We start from the raw sequence: 26,942 nt of genomic DNA on the forward strand, positions 1-26,942 counted from the left end.
GCCAAGGTTGAGAAACACTGCCCTAGAGTGACAGATTCCAGTTTCACACTTCTAAATAACTTATGTAATTCTACATGCATGCACACATCTGTACAAATGCAAACAAAGGAATGAGAATCCAGCATCCTCCAATACTGAATTTACAACAAACTGGAATGAATAAATTCGTTTTTGGGTTGATCAGAATAGATTGCTGAAAAACAGGAGAGAAAATTCGAAAGGGGAAAAAATAAGCATATTGTAGTAGAAATGTACCATGAAAGTCATCTAGTTTAGTCCACTGGAGTTGGGCAGCCAATAAATTTAAATAAATAAATAAAAACTCAATTCTAGGGACCAAAACCTTGTAGTTGTAGCAGTCCTGGCAGGTGAATTAACCAACTGTCTCCTTTAATAATCCCAGAAGAATGCATCATCTCAATCCTAACCTAGGCAAAAGAAAAAAGAAAATATATATTTTGAGTTTCATTCTAAAAATAAGATAAAAGCACTAGCCATTCTTAATACATAATGGAAATATCCATTATCAAATAATGCTATTAAAAGAAGCAGATTAAACAAGATCTTTTCTCTCACCAATTATTAGTTTATTGGCAGGAATTCTTTTAAATTTCACTGAAATAATCGTCAAGAAAACTGATTCAGCCATAACTGTCAACCAGCAAAATAATTTTTAATTTTTAACCAAACATCACCTATATTTTAATGACTTAGTCATTTAATTAAAAAATAAAAAATTGGGCACAGATCACCCATCCCTCTAAGTTAAAGAGATTTTTAAGGAAAGATGGGAATGTGATTTTTAAAAAACTAAAACACATTATTAGATCAGTGCATTTTTAATTTTCATCCCCAGCTTCAGAGAAATACACCCTTAAAATTCAGTGCCATCAAGTAAAAGTAGCCAATATTAGTTTAATAAACTGATTAATACCATACTTTGTAGTCCAACAGATCTATTCAGAATTAAGCAAGACTTCCTTTTCAGTAAGTATATATAATATTGCATTGTAAAGCTTGCAGCCCTAAAAATCAGAACAGAGTATTAACTACAAGAAATGCAGGGGAAAAGGAGAGAAAGGGGAGGAAAGTTAGCCCTTTGATTCTTGGATATTTTTAAAGCAAAAGATGTGGATTTTAGGGTAATATTAAATTGAAATACATTTCACAAATACATTTATGTTTTGTGTAACTATAGCATTTAGGTATCAAGGCTTATGTTATTTTCTACTTGATGAAAAGGTAAATGTCCACATCATTAAAATAATTGATAACTTTTCTTTAATCCTATTATTATATTTGACTCTACAAACTACACATCTAGTAGAAAAGGTAGTTGGCATATGGAGTAAAGGCTACAGTAGTTGTGTTTCTTAACTCAGGGAGAATAAACACATGTTTTTGGCTGTCATGCAAGTATATCATCATCATCATCATCATCTACTGCCTTTCTGTTTTTGTTTAATTTGAAAGCAGCAAGAGATGATGATAAATAGAGAATTGGTTCCAGCTCTCCCTCCTCTATTATCATCAAAGAACCTGCTGACAGTTTTTGCACACTGATTTCCAGTTGCCAACCCCAAGATTACTTGATTCCATGTTGTCATCAGCACAACAAAGTCATAGAGTGAGAGGAAATGAGAGTATGGGAAAAGATAAAAGAAGAAAGAAAGAGAGACTTGGAAAAGCCTAACATATCACAGTATTTTCCTTTTGGCTATTTTCCAGATCCGTTCTCACCCACAGTTTGGGAATCTGTGTCAACGTACTGAAGCCAATAAATGTTGTCCAAGCTGGTCTCTTGGGAACTATATTGCTGCCCTACACAACCGATCTTCTTGCTTCGACATTACCCAGGTGGATGTTTCCCACACCCTGACCCTCCTACGTTCTTGCGCCCCTGACTATCATAAAGGCATTCTCGTTCCTTCATGCATTGGTTTCAAGACTGAAAGAGACAAACACGTGCAGTGTTCTAAAATCCCAGAGAAATGTACTCGGTTCCACGCAGTTTACCAGCTCCTTCATTTCTTAGTGGACAAAGATTTCCTTAGCCTGCAGACGGTGGGATACCAAGTGCCAACCCTGAAATATAGCCTGCTGTTTTTGCCAACCATGAAGGGAGCTTCCATGCTGGGAATCTACCTAAATAATCTTGAGTCAGGAGACTTGTTTGATAACTACACATCCATCACTGGGATGGACTTGGGCCTTAAGCAGAAATTATTCCAGCACTACCTTTTCCTGGATACTGTGTATCCAGTCATGGCAATACTGGCAATATTTCTAAGCATATTTTGTTATTTACACTCAGTCTTTATCACTTTTGTCATCATAATGATTGTCTTGGGTACCCTGATGATTTCTTATTTCTTGTACAAGGTGGCCTTCCAATTCTCCTACTTCCCTTTTGCAAACCTGTCTGCAGTGATCATTCTCAGCAGTATTTGTGCCAACCATACCTTTGTCTTTTTTGACCTCTGGAATCGTAGCAAGAGCCAGAACCCATCTGCTGGGCTGTTGCAGTGGGTGAGAACAACCATGCATCATTTTGGTTACCTCATGATGGCATCCTGCCTGACAACTGGTGCTGCTTTCTACACGAGCTACATGAGTTACATTACTGCCATACGCTGTTTTGCCATCTACATGGGCACTTCTGTCCTGGTGAACTTGATATTTATGTTGACGTGGCTTCCTGCTTCGGTTGTTCTGTATGAACGATTCATAGCACGGAAGTGTGTTTATAAACCAGAACACTACTGGAATAATACTGGACACAAAAGGGTCATTCTGTCTTTCCATCACATCCTCCAGAGTATCCAGACTACATGGCATGAAACTTCCAAATTATTATTTGAGAAAGTTCTTCCTTGTGGGGTAATCAAATTCCGTTATATCTGGATCTGTTGGTTTGCTGCCTTGGCTATAGGTGGTGCCTACATTTCCTGTCTGAACCCTCGACTGAAACTCCCAACTTTGGAGATGTCATCTATACAAGTGTTCAGGTTAAGTCACCCCTTTGAGAGATATGATGCCGAATACTGTAACGAGTTCATGTTTGAAAGGTTAGAACGAGAAGATATGCGCATGCCTATCACTATTATATGGGGTATACTCCCAGTGGACAATGGGGATCATTTTAATCCCAAGAGTAATGGCACTCTGGTGAGGGACTCAGCCTTTACCATTGAAAATCCTGAAGCGCAAAGGTGGCTGCTGGAATTTTGCCAAAAAGTCAAGAATCACACTTTTTACTATGCTGACGTGGAACAAAAATCCACAGTTTGTTTCATGGAGGAATTTCAGCGGTGGATGGACAGCCGACAGTGCTCTAAGAGAGATCACAGCTTCAACCTCTGCTGTAATCACTTCTCCTTCCCATATGGTAGAGAAGTCTTTCTTCATTGCATCAAGATGATGATAATGGAGCAAACCAGAGAAGAAGCTGAAGCTCGTGACTTTGGTCTCCGATTTGATGAGAAGGGCAATCTTATTGCTCTGGTGCTAGAGTTTCAAACAATTTACTACTACAGCTCCAACTATAGCAAGGTCAAGCATTTCTATGATGAGCTTGGCTTATGGATAAGAGAGGAGATAAAGGTAGCCCCCATGGGGCTTCAGAACGGTTGGTTCACCAGTAAATTGGAGCTCTATAATCTCCAGCACAGCACTGACACAGAGACCATGATGGTGCTGGGCTTGTCAATAGCCATCTGTTTTGTGGTTCTCTTGCTCACAACTTGGAACGTCCTTCTTACTGCATTCTCTATTATCACTATTGCAGGTACTGCTCTAGTAACTGTTGGACTTTTGGTTCTTCTGGAATGGCAGCTCAATGCTATGGAGTCCCTCTTCATTTCAGCAGCAGTGGGCCTCTCTATTGACTTCACAGTGAACTACTGCATTTCCTACCACTTGTGTTCGCATTCTGATCGCCTGAGCCGTGTAGCCTTTTCCCTGAAACAGATGAGCTGTGCCACTATCATGGGAACTTCTGCTTTGTTTTCTGCAGGTGTAATTATGTTACCCGCCACTGTGCTGGCTTACAGGAAGCTAGGCATTTTTATGATGATGATCAAATGTATCAGCTGTGGTTTTGCCACATTCTTCTTCCAATCTCTGTGCTGCTTCTTCGGTCCAAATAAGAACTGTGGACAAATTCTTTGGCCATGTGTTCATATTTTGAAGGACTACTCAGATGGCCCTAACTCCTCCAACAGAACTTTCACCTGTGGAGGAAATGAGAAACAGAACCGATTACCAAAAGATCAGGAATCCAATGGTGCAAATGAACAGTACGAACTTCAGCCTTTGGCCCGGAAGCTTAGTGACAGCTTTGACAATAGCACTTCCACAAGCAAACTGTCCAATCGTCCATCTGTCTTATCTGAAGATATTCAGCTCCAGGACAACCAGTGCCCTAGAATGGAAATCCACTCATCCTTTGAAGATGGACAAAAGCTAGAGCAAACTGAAGGATGCCACATATCTCTTTGTCAGTGCCCTGCCTTGCAAACATCTTCTCCTTATAAGCCTGGAAACAACTCAGGAACAGAAGCAGAAAGTCATCGAGATAAGCTCTGCAGAGACTGCAGATGCCAAAAATATGATCCAAAAGCCTGGGAACATTCCCAATCAGCCAGCACAATAGATGACAGACTGCTAAATAAATCTCCTTATTCAAGCAATGCCAATCAACAAAAATCAGATTATACCTCAGAAAACAGTAATCTGCCAGAAGCTGAACTGTATGATCTTCACAGATGCCTTTATTCCACTGGTAGCTCTTTCAGTGTTCAGAATGTTTCCAGTGAGACCTCTCTCAGTGATTTTGAACCCAGCATAAAAATTGTGGAATCAGCCAGTTCTTGTCCAGATCATTTAGATGTAGTTGATTCTTGCTGTTCTATTCAGAGAGGTCACCTGAATGGAAAGAGAGACACCTTGAGGCTGGACCTGAGAGAGACTGTCTTTGACACCTCTGCATCAGCATCCCAGCAAAACAGCGGCTTGAGAAAAACGCGGTTAGGAGGATTTGGAGGCACGGATCCAGTTGTTCTACCAAACAGCAAACCTGATATGCCTGATGTTTGGATCAAACGGTCTGGGGCGCAAAACTCTGGATACTGAAGGTAAAATGCTCAAAGTAGAGCAAATGCTATTTCAGGGGCATGGAAAATAAATATCCGGCTCAAATAGCAAGTTTGAATCCCTTACGTCTTCAACATTTGAAATGAAGTGCATTATTGCAGAAGTGAAAATAACACTTTTTTAAAAACACTAAGCCAGCCAATCTGTAGTAGATTAGAAGCAAGTGTTAATGCAGTGTCATCTAACCAACTGCCTACCCTTGTAGTCAGTACCATGGGCTCAATTGTATTCAGTTATCCTTGTTAAGGTTTATCAAGCAAGAGTTGTTTGTAACTGTCTCTGGTGTAAGATGTTTTGCAGCATCACTTGATTTTGGAAGCAGTGGAGAGTCCTAGGAATTCCAGAAATAAATGACTTAATAGCTACTGAAGAACAGAGGGGAACTTTATACCTCGGAGCATTTGGTGTGATGAGTTACTAAGATCTTGTATATTGTTGATGTGACAAAAACATTTTAACTGAATCTCTTTCTACCATCAATTACTCAAATCTCTTCAAGAAATTATATTCAGATAGGGAACAGAAAAATATCTCTTGGTAATTTTTCAAATAATTACCAGTACTCTTTAAAAATAAATGTTATTGTTAACAGTATAATTTATTTCTAACTTGGATTAAACTTTTTTCTCCAAGAGAGCACGCTTTAAATTTCATCCAACGTTTTCATTATATCTTTTGAATTCTCTGACATGAGTAATTTGTATTTTATCAAATACAGTACATCTTTTGATTTGTATTAATCTTCATGCTAGGTATATTTTATTCAAAGATGCTAGTTTTCAAGCTAATTATTTTTCATTCAAAACTGTACCTATAATTTTAGCTTAGTATCCTGTGAAACTAACAGACATTTACTTTCTTTCCACCTTTACTATGTCATACTCCTCTCCATCTTTTTATAGTTTATCTTGTATCTGGCTGTTAATAATATCCTGGCATAAAAAAATAAACATTTTTTCGCAAAGTGGACTTTCTTTTTCTTTTACAATAAATACTATGGTCTACATTATTTTTAACATACAAAAAGCTTCTCCTTATAGACCTTGGAGATTTTCTGTGTTTTCACTTGTGACCCCAGTCCCTCCCTCATTACTTAAATAATACTTAGCAGACATGTGTAGATCAGGTAAAAAATGTATCACATCAGTTCCATCTTCCGCACTCCCCTTTTACTTAGACTGTTCTCCATCCTAAGAATGTATCGTGGTTATAGTTTTTTTTTTTTTTTTAAAGCCATCTCTTGAGTCACCCTTTAATGGTATGCAACATAATGTATTGACAAAACAATTTTGTTCAGTGTGAGCTTAATAAAACTAGGTTAATTTGAGCTACTCTTAAAGTATCTTTCTGGGTGCATACTTAGAGAAGAATCTCATGAGAATTATATTATGAAGTCACTTGCAGTGCAACCTATACATGATGCTTTCAACTTTCTGGAGTTTCTACTCATATACAGTAAGCAGGTTCGGGATTGCAGCAATAAGGTGCAATGCTCATAAACACTAGGAATAAGTCCCAATGAATCCAGTGGAACTAATTTTGGAATAAACTGATTATAAAATGGCATTAGCAACAAAACAAAACAAAATAAAGAAGTGTTATATTCATTTCTATGCAAAACTCCATATGATTTATGAAGATATAAGCTTCACAGCCCAAAGCCCTAAGATATGTGGTTTGGGTATGTGTGCACAGATACATGGTCCTCAACTTGGCATTTCACATAATCCTTGAAGCAAAAACTTCCCCTTTGCCTATTTATGCCCTACATTAACTCAGGTTAGAATGAATACTTTCACCTTTAAAGAAAAAAGTTAAGTTCAAAGACAGTAGCAGAAAGTGGGACCCCACTAGGCAAGAAGGTATCTTGCTACTGGAAAAGAACTACAGTGTGCTACAAGTAGTATAAGAAATGATGATGTAGAAGAGGAAAGCCCCTTCAGGAGCCTGAATGCTAAAAAAGCTTATGACAAAAGGAACCATCTGGGGTGGAAGAAAATAAACAAGACTGGTAAATGGAACATACAAAGCGTGATTCCCAACAATCTGGATATCATCAAAAAGAAATGACGAGGACCAAAACAGGCATTCTCAGCACCAGTAAGATCAACTGGACTGCAAATGATTACATTTATATGAATCTAGAATGAATTCAGATGAATTTATAGTGTACTATTCTGACAACATCCAAAAGAATGGAGTAGGACCAATAACAAACAAGAAAATCACCAACTCAGTTGAAATCTGCCTAGCACTATATGATGGAATAATGCCTGTTTACATGTGAGCTATACTTCTGAATGTCACAATTTTCCAAATTTATGCATTAACCACAAATGCATCCGAAAAAGAAACAGAATAGTTTTATGCCAACGTTCAAGAAGCACTACAACAAATGTGAAAAAGAGATACACTGTAATATATATTATGGGAGATTTCAGTGCCAAAACTGGAAGCAAAGAAGCAGTGGAAATTGTTGGCAGATTTGATTTAGGAGAAAGGAATGAAGCAGGTGACCTCTTGGTACAGTTCTGTCAAGAAAATCAGCTGAGGATCACCAGTATGTTATTTACTTTACATATTTACAGTATGTTATTTACCACTTGTACACATGGACATCTCCAAGTGGAATGCACCGCAACCAAAGTTGGAAAAATACTGTTAAAACTTTACCTGGAAAGACGGTGACTCAGATAATCAACTACTTGTAGCCAAAGTCCATTTTAAATTCAAATTATGCAACACCAAAAGAACATAGCACCCAGGACATATATTGAAAAAAATTCAACTCTATAAGAGTCAACTACACTTAACTTCATGGGAAAATAACCAGGTGAACTATGGGGAGAAATGGAAAACATTATCAATGAAGCAGCCCAGAAACATACCCCATACCAAAAAAAAAAAAAAAAAAATCAGTGAAGTCAAGCAAAGAGCTGTCAGAGGAAACTATCCAAAGTGCTAAACAGAGAAAGGAAGCTAAAGCCTTGAGTAACAGAGATGAAGCAAGGTGGCTGAACATTTCAGTGCAAACCTAGAAAAGAAACAGTACTAGAATGAGCATTGCAAAGAAATGGAGGGACAAAAGGACACACTAGGGTCCCTTTTGCCCTAATAAAGAAAACATTCACTACTCACAAAGGAACAATAAAAGGCAGAAACAGGAAAGAATTGAATGAAAAGCAAATAAAAAATACATTGAAGAAATACATTGAAGAATCATATATGACTAGCAACATTCTTCAACTGCATAAGAAACAGAAATCTGAAGAACAGTCAGAAATATTGGGATATGAATTAGCACAGGCACTGAAACAGCTGCCAGAAAGAAAAACTCCTGGGACCAATGGCATATCATCAGAACCAACATAATTACAAAATTATGGCAAAAATATGAGACATCTATGAATGGCTGAAAAACTGGAAAAGGTCAGTGTTCATCACAATCCAAAGAAGGCTGTAACACACAACAGTTTCAATTACCACACGGTAGCCCTGATATCACCGGCTACCAACATTTTGTTGAAAAACCATATAAAAATGATTGGGCCCAACCATGGAAAAAGAGCTATCTGATGTACCAATTGGTTTTAGAAAAGAAAGAGGCCCCCACGTCCACATTGCAAATGTTTGATGGGTCATAGAACAAGTCTGAATTTCAAAAGAATGTATATTTATGCTTCATCAACTACAGCAAAGCCTTCAGCTGCACGGATTATGGACAGTTATGGAAGTAACTGAAAGAAATGGGTGTTCTAAAATACTTGATTCAAGTAATAAAATCATTGTATAACAACTAAGAAGCCACTCTCAGAACAATTTATGGAGACACAAACTAGTTCAAGATTGGAAAAGGTGTGCAGCAGGGCTGTATTCTATCCCCATTTCTATTCAATTTACTGTATATACTGAGGTAGGTTTGAGAATAATTTGGATGAGTAGAAAATTGGAATAAAAATTGATGGCAAGGAACATATGCAGACCACACAGAATGTGAAAAAACAGGATTGCAGCTAAACATTAAGAAGACTAAAATAATGGTAACAGCTGGAAACGGTAACATCAAGATAAAAATTTACAATAAAGAAATGGAATGAGTCCAAGATTTTATTTTCCTCTGACTGAATAGGAGACACTGGACCCAAAATTAAATGTAGAATGAAGTGACTAGAATTGAGAAGATCTGGAAAAAAACATAATCTTAATACCAAGTGCAAAGCAGTAAATGCTATTGTTTTTTATATACGTTGTAAAAGTTGGACAATAAAAAAAGTGAAAGAAGAGAACTAGACTTCTTCAAATTATAGGTTTGGAGATGGTTACTGAATGTACCTTAGACAGCTAAAATGAGATTTTAGATCACATCAAGCCAGACATAGCACTGTAAACTAAGATTAACAAGTTAAGGCTGTCTTATTTTGGTCTTCTTATGCAATAAAAATCTTTAGAAAAATCAGTTATGCTAGGAGTGGTTAGAGATACTAGAAAATGAGGCCAGCAAAGAATATACTGAATAGATACCATCAGGTAAGATTCTGGTTTAAACCTAGAAACATTAAACAAAGTTGTAAAACATTGGAAAGAATAGAGGGAACTAATCTATAAAACCTCTAAAAGATGGATATGACTGAACAAATGAAGATTGATATTTAGAATGCTGAGAGCATGCAGACGAGATACGCCCCAAAAGGCTGACCAACCATAGAACAAGCATTTACTAGAATGCAAATTGAGGAGTTACTCCATACCATCTCTTCCAGTCTCACATGATGCTCTTCCTTCCTGACGTGTATATGTTTCTGGGTATATTGGCTCACTTTCAAACAAAGCTATGAACTGCAGCCTCCCACCATTTCTATTCCTTAAGAAAACCTGTGTGGTCTTTATTCATTAAAAAATAAATAAAAGTATACAAAAATATGCAGCCAGTTGAGACAGATATATGGGATAAACCATGGAACTGGATTGAGGCTGATCTAGTTTCTGCCGCCATCAGATTCAGAACTGGAAAGGAAACGTTAATTATAATACACAGGGCAAATCTTAAGGAAACAGCAACTGTAATGTTGTAATTAGGCTGCTGATATTACTCATTATGTTCTCAGGTTGATTGGAGATCTGAGGTAAAATCTGGGCAATTACGCTGGTTGGAGAAGACTGCAACTCACCTGTTCCTTGAAAGCTGAGTTCCTCCAAGACCTCTATTGTAATTGATAGTGGAGGGACAAATCCACTATCTTGACTCCATCTTGAAGCACCATTTTGACTCGATGGGAAAAAATAACAACTAGGCATCTGTTTACTCACTTAAAAACTTGCTAAAAGTACATCAAAGAAGGCAAGAACAGTTTTTACTTTTTTGCCTACCAGTGAGTTTCATACACTAATCCAGTGTTTATCAACCTTGGCAACTTGAAGATGTGTGGATTTCAACTCCCAGAATTCCCCAGCCAGCCTTGCTGGCTGGGGAATTCTGGGAGTTGAAGTCCACACATCTTCAAGCTGCCAAGGCTGAGAAACACTGCACTAATTGATTACGTCTACTTATTTTACACTGTCTCACACTTCTTTTCCCCACCAAATGGGTCAGGGTTGGGGTTACTGAGTTGACAGTTACCTCTGCGAATGTATGTACTCATGATGTAACACAACAAAGATATTGCACCAACTGATTAAGCCCACAGCAGGCAAAACTTTCAGAAAAGATATTTTAATACTACTGATGGGCAAAAAAGGAACAAGATCTGGAAGAAGAATGGAAAGCGCAGGAATTTTCAAAATATTAGCAAAAGAAACCATATTTCCAAGTGGCAGATCCTTAGAGTTTCTTGGAAGTTTGAAATCTCCTGTAGCAGAGGCGGTCACAGTCTGGAGAAGTGTGCCAAAGATGAAGAAGAGGCATTGAAGGATCTGATCTACCCTTCACAGACAACCTCTGAGGTCAGACATGACGGAAGATAAGACATGTCATTAGCCAGGGAAAAACCAGGAGCCAGGCTGACTGGCAGAGAGAAATTGCTAGCCAGTACTTTATCTTTAATTCCTTTCTTAATTCTAGATTGTAATAGCTATTTAGAAACATAGAGGGATATATATTTATTAAGCTAAAAGTATATTTTGTGAACATAAATATGCTTAGAGAAGCTTTTGGCTGCACAGTTCAACAGAGAAAAAAAGTTAACTTCCACTAAAGCTTAAAATCTCAAGCAGCTATCCTTATATAATTATATTACTATTATCTTATTATACATATTGGACAAAGGGAGAATGGAGCAGTGGCATGTAGTATTCTGGTTGTAAATTATGTTTGCAAAGCTTGGATGGAAACTGAAATCAGATGCTATCTGATTAATAAAGAGTTTTATGGTGCCATCCAGAGTCTCATGAAGTTGGGCTACTCTTTAAATCCAATAAATAAATATATAAAGAAAAGAAAAAAGAAAAAAATCTGAAGAGATGTTGCACTCTTAAGTTTTCTATCAAATCCTGAGAGTCCACAGAAAGATCTCCTGTATACAGTATCTGGACTTTTAAAAATTCTTTGACCAAGTCCCTTATGTAAGGGTCTTCAGCAAACCCAGCAGTCAAGAGATAAAAAGACAGATGCTGACATGGATTGTAATAGGGTTAAAAAACACAGACCAATAGGAATAAGTTTTTATACTGGAGAAATGAGCAAATTCTCATCTTTCAGCTATCTTGCAGCATAGAGAATAATGAATATAAGATATCAATCAAATAATCATTAAAAACAAACATATCAATTTCAGAACAGCTAACAGTAAGTAAAACATTAGGGCCTGTTTCCAAAACCAGAATAAATTTAAAACATTCTGCCTTTTTCTAAGAAAGCTTCTCTGCGGTAGCCCCTGTTCTTTGGAACATTCTGCCCCCGGAGGTGCGATTGGCCCCCTCACTCCTGGCCTTCTGTAGGGCCTTGAAGACCTGGTTCTGCCACTTGGCCTGGGGTGGGGAGGGAATACCTCAAGCATGGGGATGGGTAGCCCCATAGAGGCCTCCTGTCTTCAGCCTCAGATTTTTCATCTTCTTGGACTCTCCTTCCCCTTTTTTAGTAATGCTTTTAATTGATGTTTTATGTACGTATATATATTTATGTTTTTAATGTTTGTTGTGAGTCGCCCAGAGTTCCCCCATTGGGGGGAGATGGGCGGGTGAGAAATTTAATAATAAAATAAAAATAAAATAATAAAATTGGAACAATCCGGGGATCAGTGTTGGGACCATGCATTTTAAGATGTTTATAAATGGATTTTGAATAAGCAGTGAGATGGCCAAGTTTGTTGAACATACCAAGATGTTCAGGTAGTGAAATCAAAATAGAATTGCGCAGAGCTCCAAAATGATTTTCCAAATTTGGGTGAATGGCAAATGTAGCTTGGTACAAACAGAACACTGATTGATCAGCAGAGAGCTGGAGTCATGGTAAAAATAAAAATCCAATGTGTTGGTGCTGTAAGGAAAGCTACTTTCATACTTAGAATGATAAGAAATAGAAAAGGAACTGAAAATAAAACTGCTGCTAAAACACTGTCCTTATATAAATCAGTTGTGACATTACACTTGAAATAATATATAACATTCTGATCACTGCACTGTAAAATGGACATTGCAGAGCTGGAAAAATTAAAGAAAATGACAATCAAAACTCTTAGGGATCTAGAGCAGTTGCCTTACATGTTACCAGCCTTCAGTTCAAGTTAAAAAGCCCCAGATATTGTAACTCTGTCCAACATCTGGGGCTTTTGACTTGAATTGATGTTCAATACATCTGCCAGGGATCAATAGTGGAAGAGGATTATTGCTTGGGAGCCTTCCCAATGCATCTGATTTGCCACTGTGGGACAAACAATGCTGGACCAGATCAGCCTTTAGCTTGATTCTGCTGTAGACAGCTCCAGGTGTTGTACTACATAACATGATTTGATGTTTTTATACCTTGTTTCTGTACACTGTCCAAAATCTGACTGCAGTGGCATATAAATTTTGTGAAATAAATACATAGACATCCATGTATAATGCAAAATGTGACATAGGCATTTTCTGGGGAAAAGTTAAATCTCCTAAAATCCTTTCTCTACAATTATTAAAGGCAGCCTGAGCTATAAATCATGTTTTTCATAATGAAGAGAAAGCAGCAGAGTTTAAGGGTAAATAAGGGTTAGAGTAAGAGATTCTCAAACTTTGGCCTGCAAGTTCCACTTAGCTGATTAAAATTATTCAATATCTGACACTATCCAGACTTGGCCCTTCATTTGGTTACTTTTTTTTTTTCCAACAACACAAATGATTATGAGTCAAGCTATGTGAGGTTCATACCAAGAATTCAAGATGTTCAAAACAAGCAGTAGAACAAGATGTAGAACTCCTACATCTTTACCTCTTAATAGTGTAAGCCTAAGACCTGAGATATTTATAATGCAGCATGCATTCTGAAAATATTATTATTATTTTTATTATTTATTTGATTTGTCCCCGCCCATCTCCTCACAACGGGGGACAATAAAGTCAAGGTGAGAAAAAAGTTATCCAGGGCTCCACCAATATTGCTAGTATTTTCTTAGTACTATTCCTACTTGAACAATCATGTAGCAAATAGAAATTCAACAGGTGAAGCCTGTTATGACATCTGCCTACCAGGAAAAAAATGGTTTCATTGCAAAGTAAGCCTAATCCAGGTCTAGAGCAGAATTAGCTAGGGGCCATTTACCATCCTATTCCAACAGGTCAAATTTCAGCAGGGCTGTCCCCATCACTAAATCCATCGCATATGCAATTTTTGCTTCTAAAAGGCCACTAAAGCAGCCTTCCCCACGGCTAAGGATCCATGCAGTTCATCACATCAGGAGACACTCTGCTGGTGCGATGTTTTAAAGTAGTTTCTCAACCTTGGCAACTTTAAGATCTGTGGACTTCAGCTCCCAGAATTCCCTAGCCAGCAACCTAAAGCTGCCAAGGTTGAGAAACGCTGGTTTTAAAGAGACCTGGTCCCTGTGCTGTTCTGAACCTCCCCAATTCAAGTGTTATCAGAACGAAGTCGCGCAGCTGAACAGATTTAGTACGGACTTTCTCCTGAATAAAGACCGTTTCCTCAAAATATTATACGTTGTTTCAGAACAATATTTCTTCTTCAATCAAAAGCAAAAGAATTAAATGACTCACTCTAACCCACTCTACCCACTCAGTAAAATGATGTAACCCACCTTCCATAGCACGTACGTAAACTTGATTTTCCATTCTGCGCACGCGCCTGAATGCCTGGCGGAAGAAGTTTGTCCCAACCTAGAGGCTGGGGGGCGGGGGGCTTGGTTATTCGGCGCATGCGCATGGAAGCCTTTCCTTCGCTTTTTGCTGTCGCGCTGTCTTGCGCTGGAGTGGAAACGCCTTTTCTGATTCAAACGGCGGCGGGACCGCCGCTGTAGAAACAGCCTTTGGTGGATATGCTGGGAACTTCTCTGAGTGCCGTATTCCACAGGTTAGGAGTTTCGGGAATCAAATTTGGGTACCACCTGAATGATGGTGTGTGCATATTGTGTGCGTATGTACCTGGTTGGTGGGCTTTCTGCTTTATTTGAAACTAAGTAATTCTGTATCTACAGCAACTGTTTCTGTCACATGGATTCCTGACTCTGATTCATCACTTTGAGAGCAAACCACCGCAGTGGGCTATACAGAGGACTGTTCCAGAAAACGGTTTAGAAAGTTTAAAAGTTATTTTGTTCATATACAAGTTGCTTGCATATGAAAAGACCGTTGATCATGCTGATCCTTGATATCTTTGCTTGGTCTGTAAAAGTGTGTTGTTGTTGTTGTTTCTCATAGAATAGCATGCAATCTCAACACAGTTTAGAAAAACCTTCTTTTCCATTCCTTTCTATCAGATGAAACTCAGTGTACTTAAAATCCCATGAAACTGAATGGGATGTATTTCTAACTAAACATAGATTATTTACACAGATTTACATTTATGCATTGCATCCGAATGTGGTTTCTTGTGTGTTCCTCTAATACAGTTTGTACATTAACCATTGTTATTCATAAAGGTGTAAGTAAGTGAACCATGGTTCAGTGTGCAATGTGAACACAGCTATTTTTTGATAAGAGTGAGATTTGGAAAGAAAGGAGTTAATGACGTAAATAAAACTGCTGCAAATTACTTTGAAGGCTGTGAGAAATACTTATTTTGTTCCAAAATAGAATGTAGGTAGACTACTCTTGTAAAAAATAAAAATGCATTATTTTTAAAATAATGGTTGTGTTTGCAATGCTCATTACATATACTAAAACTTGGTTAACACTTAGCTCTACCAACATCTTACTTCCTGTTGTTGTTTATAGTTAACTATAAGTTAACTGTGACTTGTAGTGTACTTCTGTCTAGAACCAAAATAAATTCTATTTTCAGTTTCTGGAAACTGGGCTTTATAGCCTGTTCTGGTTTCCAGAATTTCCAGAAATCCAAAATGATGGCCATCGGGAATTTGAATAACACACTAAATCAGAAACCTTGGTTAAAGTGGAAGACACAGTGTAAATCATAAAAATTAGGTTCACACCACATTCTAATCCCAAAACAGAACAAAATACATTATGGCTTCCTGCAGTATATAAACTTGCTAATAATCAATATAGAAAAGCAAAACTCTTTGAATTGTTCTCTCTGTGTCTTTACAAGGATATTGTGCCTAATAAACTGTTAGCAACCCCTTGGCTTCATGCATACTGTGCTATTGTAGCAGCTGGTGATCTGCAGTACTTTATATCTTTCAGACTTTAAATATCATGGAGTCAGAGAAATCCAAGATCCCTGTTTACACTTCCCAACAGTCCAAAACAACCGGTGTTCTAAAAGGTCTGTTAAGCTGTTAAGATCATTTCTCTCTAATTATAGGATAACATATTTTTCCTTGTGTTATCTTTGTAAAGACAACTTCAGATGCTTTTCTTAACTAACCCTAAGATTAGATCAGCCTGATGTGAATTAAAATTTAATCAAAACTTGAGCAATATGTACCTAAACCATCATTGATCCTTTAAAGTAATGCCCGGTCGGGTGAGAGTGGAACTTCATATCAAGTAGTAAGTATCCTGTTATCCTCAAATGTTTTGGACTGCAACCCTTATGTTTATTTACTGTTTGTCAAGCTGGATAGAGTTTTTGGAAAGTACTATTCAAAATATCAGGAGGGCATCCGGTTCTCTGCACATGTGTTAGGTTTAATATAGGTTTTGGTTTTGCATGTTTGAGAAAAGGCTAGAAATTCAAATTCAGGCTTTCAAATTTTGTGAAATATAAGAAGAAGAAATGTCTTGGTTGAAAATCAGAAATCAATTAAATCAAGCTTTTGTCAATGGGCTTGAGGAAGAAGTGATGTCTTCTCTTAATCATACCGGGATTTAGAGCAGGGAAGAAGCAACAGACGCTTTTTATGTTGTCTCTTGCCTTATCCAGAGCTCTGTACAAATTAAATAAGAGTACAGGGCATTGGGAAGAAAGATACAATCTTTTCTTCTTTTATAGCCATGAGGATGCAGGTCTTCCAGAAGCAGCTACCTTTTGGCTATGGAATTGAGAGGTGGGAGAGGCAGGTGGATATTGCCAGGTATATTACCTTAATCCATAATATCAAAATTATTTTATTCCTCTGCGATCCCCTTATTCATGTTACTGCTAAATCCTGCAACTTTTTCATTTACTTCCAAATTTCATTCCGCTCTTTCTGTTACTCAGGTATTGTCATACCTTCCTTTCAAGTTACTTCTTATCCTCAGCTTCTTCCTTTTAATGTTTAACCTGAGGGCAGTAGCTTTGATTAACTATTTGCCCAAATTTGCCTTATTTGCAGATATGCAGCTCTGTGATTATTCGAAGCAGCAAAACCAGAACAAAGGGATAGACTCGGAGCCCCTGAAAGATCCTGTTTTCCCTTTTGGTGCAAACAATCCTGCCATATGTGTTGCCTTCAAAGACCCAAATCAAAGGTAAAGGACAATATGTACTTTTGCTATGGCAGCAGAACTATCTACTCCTGTGGCAGCTCCATTTCATATATCACCAGTTCCATATACCTTCCCTTTCAAGAGGGGGAACTTGCAGCTTCTCTTCTTCCCTCCCACCAAAAAAGAAATTTGGCCCAACATGCCAGAGAGACTAAAATTAACATCCTTAATCAAAATGCTTTATTTGCTCTCTCTTGTTCTCTGTAGTGTTTGTTGTACTACGATGTTTAGATTTACAATCCTTACATTGTTGCAATGTCTATTTGTTCCTCTTATATTAAGACTCATGAAGACAGGGAAAAAAGCAGCACTGCCACCCCCTCCCAAGAAAGGAGCGCCAACAATTACACGATCGTGAGTACTTGCAAGCAAAATATCCAATTCTGGTTTGTTTTTCTGCCCTCCCACGTTGTGGCAGAATTCCTTAGGATGGTCTGTAAAACATTTGTTCCAAATTTCAAATGTCCCCTTTTGATTTGAGAATACCGTCCCAGCCTTACTGGAAATATTTCAACCTCAAAACAAACTATTCTGACAGAAATTGGAGCAGTCTGTTTTGAGAATAGAACAGTTTTACCCAGATTGGAAAAGCCCATATCATGAATAAGAGAGTAAGGATACTCTAGAGCGCAAACACTGGACTCTGAAATATTTTATAAACCACAAATTCTTTGCAAGAATGCGTTTAACTTAAATTATTGAAATTTGTATTTTATTCTGGAAAAGCAAACTGCTGTAAGAGCAGCATTCATTGTGTAAAATATTTGCAAAACATAAAATAAATTATGAAAAAGTCACACAGTTTAAGTATACTATACTGGTTGGTACTGTAGAATTTGTACCATGTAGATTTGCATTATTTATTTTATTTATTTATATTTCAAATTTAGTCACCGCCTATTTCCCTCAAAAGTGATTCTGGGCAGTTTACAGTGACACAAGAATAAATATTAATAAAAATACATTAAAAATACAATAAAAAACCATGTTCGTGCAAAAATAATGGCTTCCAAGATACTGATAGTGAATAAAGGTTGCAAGAGCATCTTCAAGGTGCCAGCCATCCCCAGGGTTGGTTGCCCCTCCTCTCTCCCCACGCGAGTTGGCAGAGCCAGGTCTTCAACCCTTTTCGTAAGGCTGGGAGAGTGGGGGCCCGCCTCACCTCTGGGGGAAGAGTATTCCATAGGGCGTGGGTAACGGTAGAGAAGGCTCTCCTTCTGGGCCCCGTCAGTCAACATTCTTTCATTAACGGGGTCCATAACATACCTTCTCTGCCTGACCGGATGGGACAGCTCAATGTAATGGGGATGAGACAGCCCATCAGGTAATATTAGTGTGAATATACACTTAGTTTCCAGACACTGCTCAAAGTTGGTTGATTGGAGCAGCCTATAAACCTTGTATATAAATGAATATTAAGTAGATGCTGATATAGGCTGATCAAATAGTTGTGCTTCTGGATTAAGACATTATGTGATGAATATCTTAAATTTTAATAATTTCTGTATATTCCTCTTTTCCATCGGTGTTCTTGATCTGATATTAAACACAAGCAAAACTGCCATCCATGATGCATCACTAATATGTTTGATTCTACAGCCCTATGAACAGATGCAGACGGGTGACAGAACTTAGAAACAAAAGCAAGTTGCTGGAGACTGTGCGTGAACTGAATCTAAAGGTGACAGAAATGCAGGTAGGGAGCAAACTTAGCTGTTGTTGTTATCAGATGAACTAGGTATGGCATGGGCAGTTTTCTACATAATTTTCTACAGCCTGTAGTCTAGATTAACACTTTGTGTGTGTCAGCCCAGTCTTTCCTCTGCTTTGCTATTTTCATCCTTAGAGTAACGTGGGCTGTGCTGGCTGTAAAAGAATGACAACCTGGAACTACTTTTAAGGTTTTTATATCACCTCACAGTATATCATTTTGGACAGGATTAACATCTTTTTCTTCTGTTTGGTGTGGGAAATATCTGTCTGTGGATTAATGCCTTCTGTGACTTGGAAGAGAAAATCTATATAACTTTATTTTCTATTATCTCTGTCTGTGGGCCCTATTTTCAGTTCCCTCTTGCTTTTGCTTTTTTTTTTTTTTTTTATCTGCACTCAATCGTGACCGATTCTGCAGCGACTGCCTGGACGAGTCCCTGCAGTTTTCAAGGCAAGATGTTTCGGAAGTGCTTTGCCAGTGCCTCCTTCCTAGTGCAGAGCCCAGCTGGTGAGCGCAGGAGGCAGGGTTTCCGTTGCTTCGTGCCTTTTTCGGGCTGCTTAGTTCCTGCTTAATTCAGAAAAAAAAAAAAAAAGTAGAGGAAATCTATGGGCTGTTCTTCTTTTCTTTAGCCTATATATTTTTAAAATATCTATTTCTTTATATTTTATCTCGTGGCTCCACAAATGTAGCACTCTACAGATATGTGGACTTCATCTCCCAGAAATTCCTAGCTATTGTTATCATTGTTGAGAATTATGGTGTTGAAGTCCATTCATCTGGAGGGCACCAAGTTTGGGGAAAACTGCAATCTTATGTCTTCAGCTCTCTTTCTTGATAACTCCCACTGCCAGACATGACCAAGGACAAAGAGAGGAAGCATGATAAAATATTTTGCCTCCATACAGGTAGCTTTTGAATGAGGATGCCCCAACACATCTCCCTTGCTTTCTCACTGCAATCCCCTAACCCTCCTAGGTACTATTAAATTTTTGCAGGGCCTCCATCTGGATATCTCCCTTACCAGAAGGAAAGAGAATTTGGTACTTGCCATTAGGATGTGGAGGCATCTATATATTTTCATACCGTGTGTCTGCCTTCACTGCTTAATTACTCAACCATGGGACATGTCCTTATCTCACACCTGAAATTTGCCTGCCTGCAGATTCAGAGATTGTTATGTTCATGGTTATATGTTTCCTACCACTTCAAGCTAGTCCATGAAACAAGGGAGGAGGGGCTTCCAGATAGAAGAGGAGAGACAGATCAAGTACCTCATTTCTACTTTCCATGCCATAACACCTATTCCCAAAGTTTGATGCTCTTCTATACCAAAACAAGAATCTTCACAAGGTATACCAAAGTTCCATTCTCCCCCCACATTTTGGAAATGACGTAACACAGGGGTAGGGAATGAAATTCAGCCATGGAGCCAAATCTAGCCACCAACATTGAACTACTGTTTTGTGAGGCTGGTGAAATGCCACTTCACGTAACACGTTTTCTAAATAATAGTCTAAGAAATCAGCTTTTCATCATTGCTGATTTCAATAATAGCCATGAGAAAACAATGTTAACATCTTCCCCCAAATAAAAAGGGTTATTCTATTGCACAGTTCTTTATCTTTTCTTGCATCCTTATTTATTTCTTAAAGGCCTAATAGAAATAGGTGCTCTTCTTAATCTCCCATTTGGTTTGGTCTCTGCAGAAGGATATGAAAGATATGAAGGAGCTTTGTGATAGTCTTGAAAAAGAAAATGATAAGCTGAAAAAATTTCAAGAAAGCTGCCTGTTGATATTAGAAACCAGGAATTGTGACCCAGGTAAATTGTGACCCAGATAAAAACTACAAGCATTGTGCTAATTGTAAACAAGACAGTCATATACTGTATTATTTCTGTCACTATTTTTCCTGCAGCAGTGGACTAAAACTCCTATGATGGTAGGGCCTTCCTCATGTAATTATGAATGTCTAGACTAATGTTTCCCAAAATGTGACCCATGAACCATTGGTGCTTATGAAAGCTTACCAGGTAGTCTGCCACAACCTGTTTGCCACTACAGCCCCATGTCCTCTCCTAAACTGCCAATCACCTGGTCAGTCTTTCTGATATGAAAGACTCACTATTCAGAGATATCTTCTGAAGAACATTTTCAATCAGCAAATTTGTGCTAAGAGTAGCCATTACTGTATAGCATGGTATACATAAAGTAATTCAAGTGATTAATAAGTTTTTAAGTTTAGGTTAATTTTTAATACATCTTTTTAAAAATGCTTCAAAAATGGAGGGGATGGGAAACCATATACAAATGCAACTGTAATAATTGTCTCATCTGCTGAAAACATCCATCTTCGTAAAGATTAAAACATAGGGAGGAAATTTAATTATTTAATTGGGTGGACCCCACATTTTCCAGGTGTATATTTAGTGGTCTATAAGTGTAGGAAGTTTGTGAAACACTGGCCTAGACTGTGTGGTACAAAGTAGAATCCAGGTGGTGCAAAACAGGGAGATGTTGCTCTCCACTCTGTTTTAGTTATGCATGGACAAAATTCTGACTTTGTATTAAGCCACTTTAAAGTTCAACCACTGACTAAATTATCTAGTAGATAATCAGTAATTCTGATTATTAGTGTCAGGACAAATGTTTTTCCTATTTTTGCTTTCTATAATTGAAGGTGTGATGGTTGAATCCTTTTTTGACGCAGAGCATATGCTGTGTCTCTGAAACATGATCCCTTCATATGAGATCATTCTGATTCAAGTGATACTATTCTGAAACAAATGTTTTGGAATTTCTTACCAAAGGAGGCAGCAGAACAACCCCAAAGTTGCTTGCCTTTTATGCTTCCAGTTGAATGAGAAGGAATATAGGCTATATATTTGAAATACAATAAAATACTTGAAAATCAGTTACAGGTGAACAAATTTTGGAGGAGGAAGAAATGAACAAGAAAATACAGACTGAGATAATGGTGAGAATGTGATTCTGTTTACTGTTCCTAAAGAGAAATATACTGTTCCTGAGGCAGTCCAAGATTTTGTTATTGCCTAAAGCAAAGGACAGGGTGGTACTGCAACTAGACTAATAGTTGAATCTTGCTTCCATGCTGGCAATTTGGGTAGTATCACTAATTGTTTTTGAGGGTGGTAGGCTAACTTAGAGGGTGCAGAGTTAAGGCTGCGTGATATAAGGGCCACTGAATGCTTTTCCAGCATTTGTTTCTGAGGTGGCTTCTCTATTCTATTGTTAAGACAAGTTCAGACTATTTATTCTGCTGAATTTAGTTTGTGAACCTAGTCATGGGTATAAAATATCTTAAGGTTTCACTTTTCATTATGAATTCGAAGTTGATAATATTGCTATTTCTAATGTCTTTGCCGTTCAGGTTTTGTCAGAGAAACTTAATGCTGATCTTGAATTGTTCATCCAAATGGCTAAACAGGAAAAAGAAAATCTTCAGGTAAAACTAGGGTGGATTTTCCTCTCTGCCTCTTCAGATACATACCTGCATATTAATGCCATACAACATTCCTGCTTAACATTTTTAATGCTTGTATTTAACCCTATTCTAACAACTTCTATACATCTATGGGAAAAAACCCTCTGATTTTCTTTTGGCAAATGGTAGTTATTATTTATTTATACTTATTGGCCACCCAACTCCAATGGACTCTATCATTTCATCCTGGGCAAGCAATGTCTGACAAAGGTTTTGCACCTAGCTGACACATGCAAGAAGGAACAAAACTGCTCCGTTGTAATTAAGGACAGAAGAAGAACCAACAAGTTGAAACTAAAAGAAAGGAGATTCAGGCTGAATATTGTACTAGGAGGAAGTTTGTGATAGTAACAGCTGTTAAGCAATAGACCAGTGTGCTTAGAACAATGATGGCCCATAGTTGCCTTTTCCTGGAAGTTTTTGAATGGGGGATGGATGGCCCCTTACTGGGGTTGGATCAGTGGATTCATGCACAAAGCAGGGAGTTGACGTAGACGACTTATAAAGTCTGCTCCAGTCCTAAGTTGTGATTCAGTTTTCTATATTTTAATTTTAATAACTATAAATTTATTAAATGCAATTTTAATAAATGTAAACATCGGTACTTACAATTTTTTTCTTTATAGAATGCTCAAACCAGATGGAAGCAGATAGAGGAGGAGAGAACCCACTTCTTAGAGCAGCAGCAGTCTTTTCATAGAGAAATGGAAGATCTGTTTGCTGCCTTAAATCAGGCAGATGACTTCTTCAACTCATCATAGACTTGGGTTGAGATTTATTCCTGGCTGCTCTACTTTACTGTTGAGCACAAGAATGTAAACCACAGTATAATTTTTTTTGGGGGGGGGTAACTTTTCAGCAATTTTTCATATTGTCTACTGAATTTTAAACAAAAAGTAGATTAGGTTACTCTTCTTTCTTAAATTTCAGGGTTGTTTAAAGATTCTGTCTAGAACATTTCTGTATTTGTCAGAATAATGAGGTGGAACTGAAGTATGTTTTCCATCTATTCAGCTTTAGTTTAATTTCTACAGTTGTATCTGTTCATACATATCCTGAAAAATATTGCTAAAACGAAATGGGACAGATTGGTCAGTTAGCTAAAGGAACCAAATACAGATTCTAAATAAATTGGTGGGCATAATCAGCAAGGAAGGGAACCAAGAGGTGAAACTGTGCAAGCTTACCTTTAGTCATTTAAACAATAATTCATATTCTCCAAGTAGCTAGAAATGTAAGCAAGTATGAAACTTATGATTAAGCTGTACGTACCAGAGGAATTTAAACAATACTGTTTGAGTAGGTCTCCCATGGCTTTGGGAGAAGCTAATCTAGGTATATGAGATGTATGCTATTATCCTACATCTCTTCAATTTTTAAGTTTTCTGCCCCTGAAAAGGACTATACTCCCAAATATTCATTTACAGGCAGAATTGTTCATTCTCCTGTTTATCTGGGTTGAAGGGCTTGTACATATGTCATGTCCAGGCAATTGCTCTTCAGATTGAACCTCAACTTCCATCAGCCCTAGCTAATATTGGTGATGGCAAGAGATTGTGGAAGTTTTTTGTAAAATACTTGGAGCACTCTTTAACTACTATATTGTAAAACCTGTAGGTTCCATTAGCAGACATTTTAACATAATCAATGGGTGGAAAACAAGGAGTATTTCAGTACTGTATTCTGTCTAATGTTATGCTTGCTCAGACATACTGTGCTTATCTGCAATAGAGCTACCAGTAGGGAAAAAATATATTGCCCTATCTTCCAGCCCCGTGAACCGCAGGTTTGAAAAAATAGAATATAATTTCTTAATCTTTCTACTATTCTTGTTAATTCTTCCTGCATAAATCTATGACATGCTTCATAAATAGACAGTTGCCTCTAAGAGAGCTGACTGATGGGAAGAGGGGTTTTTTGGAGGGGGTGTTTTTTGAGGCAGTAGAAACCAACTTTACTACCCAACTAAATTCTGAGTGGTAGTCACATAGTTTGGCTCAATGGATGCTGTATTTATGTTTTTTAGTGGTTGATGTTTGGAGTACGTTCATGATGTTTCTGGCAATAAACATTTACTGCTGTTTAACTTCTAATTACTTATGTTACCTGCTGTCTCTAAGGAGGTATAGACAACATCCTAGGTGGATATGCTTCTATTTTAATTTCCTTCCCAAATGTATTTTTGCTCTGTGGGAGCTTTCTATTCCGCTTGGTTAGGAGAAAATACATCGGCATATTTTAGAAATATGTAAGATTTTTGAAGGCTTGGACAGTCCATTTTCAGTTTGTTTCAGGTATCAAAGTATTTTATTAAGGTACATTAGGTTTTATACTGTATCTAGAAGCCCCCACAATTGTTGTCATTGTCTTCTATAATTAGATGTTTCAATTATAGATAATTTCAAGTATCTACAGAGTTTGCCCAAGAAATCAACAAAGTAATCTAGAAAGAAAATCTAAGCCCTTCATTCAGGTAATGTGAAGTTGGGGCTTTTAGTCAACCTGCATAGGGCTGTATTATTGTACCAATCTGCTGCCAGCAGGGGAGGGGGCTCCTAATTAAAATCTATCTTTGCCTAATTATGAGAACCTGGTTTTTATTTTCCGGATTAATTTCCTTCCTTCAGTTTTTGAAACTTTAATCCGCTTTCTGTGCTCCCGGTTCCAAGAAATGGCGCTAGAAAAGATGCTCTGCTATGGCTAAGGGGAGAAGGAGGAGTGTTAACAATCACAGTTGAAGCCTCGCAGAAGAATCAGAAAAAGAAAGTGGAATATTCCGGCTTAGCCCTTGGGCAGAGCAAACCCGCAGCCCGGTAATTTTCTCTTCCAACCCGGCCGACGGAAAGGAATCGCGGCTCCAAGCGCGTGAGGGGCACGGCACCGTCTTGGCGGCGATTGGCTGTTTCCCTTCAGTTCGGGAGTTCCCAGTGGACAGTTAAGCCTCGCCCCTCTCGCTGATTGCTCAAGAAAGCGGTGGGAACGCGGCCAGGGCCCGCCGACCGGGGAGGTCGCTGCAGAGTTCGTGATGGCGGCCGCGGCGCTGATCAGGAAGGGCGCCTCCAGCTGCTCTCGGCGCTGCGTCCTAGGGGGCTTGTTGCCGCTCTGGCGGCGGGGCTGCGCCGGGATCCCGGTGGATGATACGGTGAATGGTCTGAGCGCGGAGCAGCGGCAGGTATAACTGGCAGCGTCCTTTAGAGTTAGAAAACAAGCGTCCTGCTTTGCTTCCTTCTTGCACCCCCGCCGCCCTGTTCCTGAGCTTACTGATTCCCGTTCCTTGGGGGACTTCTTCGGTTTGTGTGCTCGCGTAGGGATCCTTTTCCATGAGCGGGACCGGGCCTATCCCAGGGCTCCGCTCTGGAGCATACGGGAATAAGAATCCCAAAGACCGCGGACGGGGCCCTGGGTGAAAACCAGGATGCGGAGGCGATGAGAAAAGCATGTACCCTGTTGAGGCCATTAAGAAAGCGATCGAAAATAAAATTGCTCATATCATAATGGCTTTAGATAAATCTGTGGTGTGGCTTCACTTGGAATCCTGCATTTCATCACGTTACCACAAAAAGGATATTGCAGAATTCGACAAGAGGCCGGAAAAGATAGTCCAAATATCCAAGATGCTGGAGTAGCTCAACATATGAGAAATGGTAACAATGTTTGGGGATTCATTTCCTTAGAAAAAGGTGAACAAGGGGAGCATAATAGGGGCATATAAAATTATCCATGATGGAGAAAGTGGATCCAGAACCCTAAAAGCAATACTCAGGATGATTTTATGAAGCTGCTCCATGGGTTTCAAGACAGATAAAAATAATTCCTTCCTGCACACAGTGCATAAATCTGTTATGGAATCTGATAACTGGAATGCTGGTAATGACTTATAACTTGAATGACATTGAAGGGTTATTAGATGTATTTGTGGAGGATAAAGTTATTAACATTGCTAGTCACAATAGTTACATTTAGTCTATAATTCTGGAGACTGTTCTGCACAATATCAGTTGTTTGAGAACACAAGCAGCATTGTGTTATTGCTTGTGACTGTCTCTTACAGGAATCTGAACTGAGCACTGGGGAACAGAATGCTGGACCATTAAACTGTGGGCCTTACTGCCATCAGATGGGCTGATGGATACCAGTTTAAATGGTTTTTTAAAAGACTAAAGTCATTCCTAATTTTGATGGCTGTACATTACTTTCCAAATCATGAGCAGTATACAATATAATAAACACCAGCTGTTGCAAAGTGGCAGTGGAAGAGGGCAATCAGCTTTCTGTCCATGCCATGAGTTTCCCAAATGCACTAGATAAACTATGGAACTATCCAGCGGGGTGACCTTTGCTCTGACTGAGCATTGCTCTTATTCTGAGTGTCTTGACTTGTCTTACTTTTGCTGCTGCACCAAATTGTTGTATCCAGCTTCTATATTTACAGTCTGTGGGGACAGAGTATCTACACCATAAAGTCTAAAATATAGGCAAGTGTAAAAGTATTTTGTTTGCTTTCTTTTAAGACAGTGTGCAATTACTGATACTTGATTTTAACTGGCTGTTCC

At 38.3% G+C, this 26,942-nt stretch overlaps 4 protein-coding genes across 10 annotated transcripts in view; 3 read left to right on the plus strand and 1 right to left on the minus strand.

The window, feature by feature from the left end:
- The window catches only part of DISP2 (dispatched RND transporter family member 2), a 41,958-nt gene extending 35,880 nt beyond the window's left edge, over positions 1-6,078 (plus strand). The window contains 1 exon segment of the mRNA XM_088145060.1: positions 1,729-6,078. Coding sequence (XP_088001186.1) covers positions 1,729-5,133 — 3,405 coding nt within the window. The 3' untranslated portion in view covers positions 5,134-6,078.
- The window catches only part of CCDC9B (coiled-coil domain containing 9B), a 125,713-nt gene extending 111,260 nt beyond the window's left edge, over positions 1-14,453 (minus strand). The window contains exons 1-2 of one of the 3 annotated variants that reach the window (XM_088145452.1): positions 14,376-14,453; positions 344-428 (exon numbers count right to left, since the gene is read on the minus strand). The gene's annotated coding sequence lies outside the window, so the exon portion shown is untranslated. Of the gene's footprint in view, positions 1-343; positions 429-2,462; positions 2,600-14,375 lie in introns of those variants that run through there. The other 2 variants (XM_088145451.1, XM_088145453.1) reach the window with 2 other exon arrangements.
- A 64-nt stretch (positions 14,454-14,517) lies between these two features.
- Positions 14,518-24,978, plus strand: KNSTRN (kinetochore localized astrin (SPAG5) binding protein). 5 transcript variants are annotated; one of them, XM_088145456.1, is made up of 10 exons: positions 14,518-14,647; positions 14,772-14,957; positions 15,943-16,024; positions 17,019-17,154; positions 17,455-17,526; positions 18,772-18,868; positions 20,593-20,707; positions 21,800-21,861; positions 22,276-22,350; positions 23,016-24,977. In XM_088145456.1, exons 3-10 carry the CDS (start codon positions 15,955-15,957, stop codon positions 23,148-23,150), a joined length of 762 nt encoding a protein of 253 aa, XP_088001582.1. In that variant the 5' UTR covers positions 14,518-14,647; positions 14,772-14,957; positions 15,943-15,954; the 3' UTR covers positions 23,151-24,977. The 5 variants fall into 5 exon arrangements, with proteins under 5 accessions (XP_088001582.1, XP_025022912.1, XP_007429067.1 ...); XM_025167144.2 differs by having other exon boundaries at positions 14,772-14,865; XM_007429005.4 differs by lacking the exon at positions 14,772-14,957.
- Positions 24,979-25,382: 404 nt separating this feature from the next.
- The window catches only part of IVD (isovaleryl-CoA dehydrogenase), a 40,252-nt gene continuing 38,692 nt past the window's right edge, over positions 25,383-26,942 (plus strand). Inside the window, exon 1 of the mRNA XM_088145455.1 lies at positions 25,383-25,561. Coding sequence (XP_088001581.1) covers positions 25,415-25,561 — 147 coding nt within the window. The 5' untranslated portion in view covers positions 25,383-25,414. The remainder of the gene's footprint in view (positions 25,562-26,942) is intronic.

The sequence above is a fragment of the Python bivittatus genome, unplaced genomic scaffold (assembly GCF_059951505.1).
Source record: "Python bivittatus isolate LINGU-HERP-01145 unplaced genomic scaffold, Pbiv_v1 ctg000480_np1212, whole genome shotgun sequence".
In the NCBI taxonomy this organism is placed as follows: domain Eukaryota; kingdom Metazoa; phylum Chordata; class Lepidosauria; order Squamata; family Pythonidae; genus Python; species Python bivittatus.